Genomic DNA, 6,173 nt, shown 5'->3' with positions numbered 1-6,173 from the left:
TTTCATAGTCATTAATGTAAATAACTAAAGATTGATTATCTTGGTTAAAGTTATATTCCCAATCCTCCCTTCTCCCCTCTCCCTCCAAAACAGGAATCTGTTCAAAGATCATAACCCAGTCTTCTAAGACTGCCCTTTGCTCTATCTAGCCAAGAGCTCACTGTAACATTTAAAATTAGCTCTGGCACACTCGCAAAGGATCCTGACCCCAGATAAAAACCAGGAGAGAAAAGGTTCTCAGACTTTGAAAAGCACATGATGACAATGGAGGGATCAGGTCAGAAAATTGGCTGCAGCACAGCTCAGATTATAAACTAAGGGAAGGTCATAAATAACCAAGGGAAATTAGAGCTTAGAATCTTAGAAATCACCTAATCCAATTCCCTCTTTTTACAGAAAAGAAAACTGAACTTTTAAAGATCTAAGTTGCCCAGCCAAAGTCATGCAGGTACTATGACTGACTCTAAATCTGCCAGTGACTAATTAGAGCCAAAGTTATGGAGAAAACACAGCTAACATGGCTTTGCTATATGTGCCAGCTAGGCCTTCAGGCTTTCTATTCTATTTGGAAAACACTATACAGACCACTCAATTCTTTAATCAAGGGCTCAGTTGATGACCTCAGGGAAGAAGAGCACTTCAGGATGGATACAGAGGATTCACAAATCCAACCTTTCCCTTGACCCTAAAACTCCAAGAAGAAGGTAGAAAATTATAGTTGCATTAGTTCCATTTATTCTTCATACAAATATTTTACAATTTTATTTAAAAACCATTTTTTGACAAAAATCATTTACACATATTTATACAAAGAAAAATAAAATTCTAGGGATAGAACCTAGGGAGCAAGGTGGTTTAAAAAACAAAGAAAATTAAGATTTCCTTTTTTTCTGATCATTAAGTACTGACAAGAGGGCTTTAACCTTCATTTCAAGGGAGTAGGGGTTATCTCCCTACCTAAGAGGCAGTACAGGTATTAGAGGTTAGTTTGAATTTTCCTGACTTTACCTCATAAAAAAGGGGCCAGGACAGGAGAAAGTAGAGAGATGCTCTTCTCCCCATTCCCTGAAGCAACCAGTGAAGTGAGAAAATGGGAATACAGTAATAGAAATACACTGCTACACCCACACTTTCTAGAAATCTGGCAAGATCTCTACTTCTAGAACATGTTCCCAGGGAAGCAGCCAACTCAGTTCCCAATCACAGCCCTAACAACTAGGATATCAGCGGCAGTTGACAGACTAGAGCCAAGTCCAAGCACTCCCAAATGTTCTGTCTATCCCTCTCTCACACTCACTAAAGTGTTCCTTATTCTAGTCCATTTTATACCTAGAACCAAATTGTTTTATAGGCTCACTCCACAGCATGCTTTCAGCCTTTAAAGCACAGCACTCAATTTATCTAATCTCTAGACACAGATGTCTGAGTTTTGGGTTTTGTTTTGTTTTGTTTTTTAAAGCAGCCCTACGTGAACTAACCAATGCATGCAGCCTCATGCTCATAACCCCATAACCAGAGGCAGCTCAAAAGGAACATAGCTGCAGAAAAACCCTACAAAAACTTCCCTTCCACTGAGTCAATTATTTAATTCCAAAAGGCCACCCTATTGGGAATCCTATTCCAAAAATATATAGGCATTGATGGTAGAGAGGGAACCCATTATTCAAAGTCTGTGATGCTACAAACTCCCAGTAAAAGAGCATGGGTGAGGGAGGGTCATTTCATGTGTGACAGGTTCTATAAGAAGTAGCTATTGGTGTGAGGGGCTACCCTATTATGTTGAGCCCTACCTAAATGGCAGATCCAAGAAGGCAGGGCATGATGATCAGAAAGAGAGATACATAGTTTGATGTGAAACCCTCTAATTGCCAAGAGAATTTAGGAAAAGGAGAGGTTCAGTTCCCCACAATTAACTGGAGAATAGAATATATGATTATCTGACCCTTCTCCCCTTCCCCAAGCACCTCCTGAGAAGCCGTACCGCGTATGGTTATCAGCCCACCCCCTTGGGAGGCCCTTTGGGAGGGAGGGAGTCACAGCAGGAGCGGGGACCCCTCAGAGAGAACACTCACAAGGCAGCCCATCCCCTTTTCACTGGGGCAGGCCAAATGTACGAAGTAGAGTGGGAAGGTCCCGAGCATCTGCTGCCCCATAAACATCACTCTGGCCCAGCATAGACAGTGCCATGCGCAGAGTACTCCAGATATTCTCTGACATGGCACCTCCTTTGCCCCGGGGACCTCGGCTTTTCTGCTGCATGTTCAATGCCTCCAGAAAGTGCTCCACAGCTTCTCTAGGAGATAAAGGGTAACAACTGATGAATAGAATTACAAGGATAATAGAACGATTAACTGGTTAATGCTGGCAAATCACCCAAAAAGCTGGTCACCATGAATTAGAAATAAAGGGAAATTATAAATTAAGGATTTGAAAAGGTGGGGAAAGATGTGCTCTCACCGGTGAGCCCCAAGATTAATACAGCTTATCCCCAAGTTATAGCGGGAACGTATGTAGCCAGGTTGTAGTTCCAGGGCCCGGCGATATGCAGCCACTGCTTCTTCACTCTGATTTCCATTAGCCAGGGTGGCTCCCAGTTTATTCCATAGCAAATAGTCCTACAGGCACAAAAAAGTGAGAAGTACAAAGGAAGAAGATATGGAAAGAACACATGAGATTGGAACTAGTTCAATCTCCGCTCACTCTTTACTCAATCTCATTTCTCTGTTCTCATCTATATAATTGCTACTATTGTCTAAAAGAATAATATGTAAACCATCTTATCCTAACAGAGCATCACAAGATTTAGGACTGCAAATGATCTTAAAGATCATCTAGTCCAATTCCCTTAAATTTACAAATCAAAAAACTCAGATTCAGAGTTTAAGTTTCTTGTCCAAATTCATGCAATTAAGTGTCAGAGCCAGTATTAGAAACTAGGTTTCTTCTACAACATATGATGATTCTGTGTATTAAAGTTTAAGACTGTTTAAGATCTCACTTTTTGATAAAGGTCCAATAGCAGAAAATACTTGTTAAATTGAAGTGAATTTCACTTTAACTTTTGGGGTTCCTTTGAGATAATTTTTTTATATTTAACGGTATTTTCTTTGATTTATTCATCAGTTCACATTTAGATCTTGAATGTGAAATTCAGGTTTTTTTTCCTTTCCCTTCCTTCTGGACATCTGGTGGGGTGGTTGCACTGTCCTTCACCCAGTGGGATTAAAACACATTAGATCTTTTAGGATGGGATCACTGGGCCTTCTTTAGAAATTTCATTTCAATGTTAGAGGCTAAATCAAGTCACTTGCAGTACTTTCAGAATATAAATCTCTCTACAACCTAACTCCAATCTATCTTTCCAGTAGTATTTCATCCTAGTCTGTCTCACCAACCAATCAATGGCCAAACTTATGCTACCTTCTCTACACCACCGTACATTTTCACAGGCAATCAACCCTAAACAAAAGAAGTCCATCCCAAAGGACATTTTGGTCTTCAACTTCCTTGATCTCTGCACAGTATTTGATGTTGAAGACCCTCTACTTGTGGTAATCTCTTCTCTGGACTTTTTTGCTATACTATACATGCTTCTCATCTTTCCTACTCATCTACATCTTTCCCCCATGCGTGTGGGTCCCTTAGGGCTCCATCCTGGGGCCTTTTCTCTCATCAGTAACCTTGTGTCAGACTGTAATCTCTAGCCAGATAATTCTTGACTTCATTTCTCTTCTGAATTCCAAGTCCAATATATCTTAATCTGCTAGATATCTCAACCTCAACCTCATTTAAATATCTGTGAATATATGGCATCATTCTAGTAGAATAGAATGTAAGCTTCTTGAAGAAAGGAATCACCTTACTTTTCCATAGACAATGCAACTTCAGTTGCACTTTGACAGTGTAATTATGTCAAAGACAAAAGCCACTATCTTAGTTTCTAAATCTATTCCTCCTTAATTTTTTTTTGTTTGCTGTCAAAAGCACCACCATTTTCTCACTCAGGTTGGCTGCTTAGGATTTTTCTCTCTTCCTTATCCCTCATATCCAACAAGTTGTCAAATTTTATTAATTCTTCTTCCACAATATCTTGTGCATTTATGCCCTTCTCTACCCACCAGGCAACTTCCTAGTTCAGGTCCCTCTCACAACTTACATGGACTACTGCAACAGACTCCAAATGGGTATCTATTTGAAGTCCATTCTTCACATAGCTGCTAAACTGAAGTTTGACTATTACTCCCTCATTTCAATGAGCTTCAGGGGCTCCCTATTGCTTCTAAGATACAAATTCTTCTGTTAAGTTTTTACAGTCTGGCTCCAGATTACATATCCAAGCAAACTGTACACTGCTACTCAGTAGCCAAACTAGCCTATTTACTATTCTCCATACATTAAATTCTACCTCCCATCTCCACATCTTTCTACAGGCTGTTCCCCAATACTTGGAATGATCTTTCTCCTCACTTATCTATCTTGGGATCTCCAGTTTCCTTTAAGCCTCAATTCAGGTGCCACCTCCCTCAAAAGTCCTTTCCTGATTCTCCAGATGTTATTTATAATTTGCATTTAAATATCTGTGAATATATGGCATCATTCCACTAGAATGGAATGTAAGCTTCTTGAGAACAGGAATTATCTTACTTTCCTATTTGTTTCAAAGTCTAGATACACAGAGAGAGTGCTTAATAAATGCTTATTAACTGACTTATTTAAAATAATCTTTAATATTCAGTTCAGATGCTCCATTATTCATGAAACCTTCATTTTATTCCCGCAGTAACCTCTCCCCTTCTAAATGTTTTATGACACCAGTAAGTACATAGATGTATTATAATTAGTCACTGTTAGGATTACTAAGTGAGAACTCAGGTTGTCTGGAATTCTCACCTTGTCACTGTCCAGACAACCTGAGTTCTCACTTAGTAATCCTAACAAGTCACATATATACATGTGCTACTAAACTTGAAACTCCTTTAGATCAGTTTTATGTGTAAAGTTTGAGAAACACAAAGACATTTCTTAACCTTTACATCCCCAGCTCCAGCAGACCACCTCATAAATGGTAAGTAATTGTATTTTATCTCTGTATTTTATCTCATATAACTCTGATATGATAAAATGAGCAATTCTGCAAGACTCATGAGTGCTGATCAATAACAGCCATGACTCCAGAACTGAATTCCTTCTCTTACTTAAGGCCCATAGTCACCTCCAATTTCAAACCCCACTATGGCCTTATGATTCTGAGTATATACCTCATTTTTAGCTCTCCATGTGAAACATGACAAGTCATACCATGACTTCAGACTAGGGGGGAACCCATCTGGGTCCAGAATTAGCCTCACATTTCTACATATGACCATTTTACTCCCCTTGCCCTGGGCTCACATTTGGGCGAACACTGAGGGCAGCGGTGAAACAGTCCACAGCCTTGTCATACTCTCCACTCAGGTTGAAAAGAACCCCTAGGCCACACTGCACGTCGGGGTCAATGGATGCAGGATCAAGCCGTACAGCTGCTAAGAACAATTCCTTTACCTCCACAAATAAGGAGCTAGGAGAGATAAAGAGGAAAAGAAGAATCAAAAGATAACAACTACCTTCAGGTTTGCAAAATTCAGAACTGACCAACCCTTTCCCCTGAAAATCATCTCCTCTTCAATCATTCAAACCATTTCAAACCCAGGGGGCTAAAAAAACACACTTTTCAAAACTTCATTTTATTCTAGTATGTTAGTATACAAATTGAACTTAATTTATTGTAAAGTCTAAGATCTCCATTCCATCACTGAGACTTTGGCTCTGAATTTCCCTGATATTCTAGTTCACTAATACCAACTAGAAGAATCACAAAATAATATACCTAGCACAAACCTCAGAGATTATCTCCAAAGATCCTTAATCTGGGGTCTCTAAATAAGAGTGTTCCAATAACTGGTTTTCTTTGTAATCCTATACATTTTGTTTTTGCATTTAAAAACAATATTCTGAGAAGAGGTCCATGACACAAAAAAAGGACTAACAATTCATGAAATACATTTAAACTCTTTCTCATTTGCATATGAAAGAACTGAGAGCCAGAGAAGTAAGGGGGCTTGCCTCTGGCTGCACAATCAGTGTGTATCTTCTCAGATTCTAATTCATCAATTCTCATCCCAATCTTAGCCTAA

General features: G+C 39.3%; 1 protein-coding gene across 4 annotated transcripts in view; it reads right to left on the bottom strand.

Moving 5' to 3' along the window:
- Positions 1–712: 712 nt before the first annotated feature.
- Positions 713–6,173, bottom strand: part of PEX5 (peroxisomal biogenesis factor 5) — a 39,051-nt gene continuing 33,590 nt past the window's right edge. For all 4 annotated transcript variants that reach the window (XM_074269101.1, XM_074269103.1, XM_074269104.1 and 1 more), the window contains 3 exons: positions 5,392–5,557; positions 2,458–2,615; positions 713–2,293 (listed from right to left, as the gene is read on the bottom strand). In XM_074269101.1, coding sequence (XP_074125202.1) covers positions 2,092–2,293; positions 2,458–2,615; positions 5,392–5,557 — 526 coding nt within the window. In that variant the 3' untranslated portion in view covers positions 713–2,091. The remainder of the gene's footprint in view (positions 2,294–2,457; positions 2,616–5,391; positions 5,558–6,173) is intronic.

This window comes from Sminthopsis crassicaudata, chromosome 5 (genome assembly GCF_048593235.1).
Source record: "Sminthopsis crassicaudata isolate SCR6 chromosome 5, ASM4859323v1, whole genome shotgun sequence".
In the NCBI taxonomy this organism is placed as follows: domain Eukaryota; kingdom Metazoa; phylum Chordata; class Mammalia; order Dasyuromorphia; family Dasyuridae; genus Sminthopsis; species Sminthopsis crassicaudata.
Note: the sequence above shows the minus strand (reverse complement) of the source record. Positions and strands in the feature narration are given on the sequence as shown.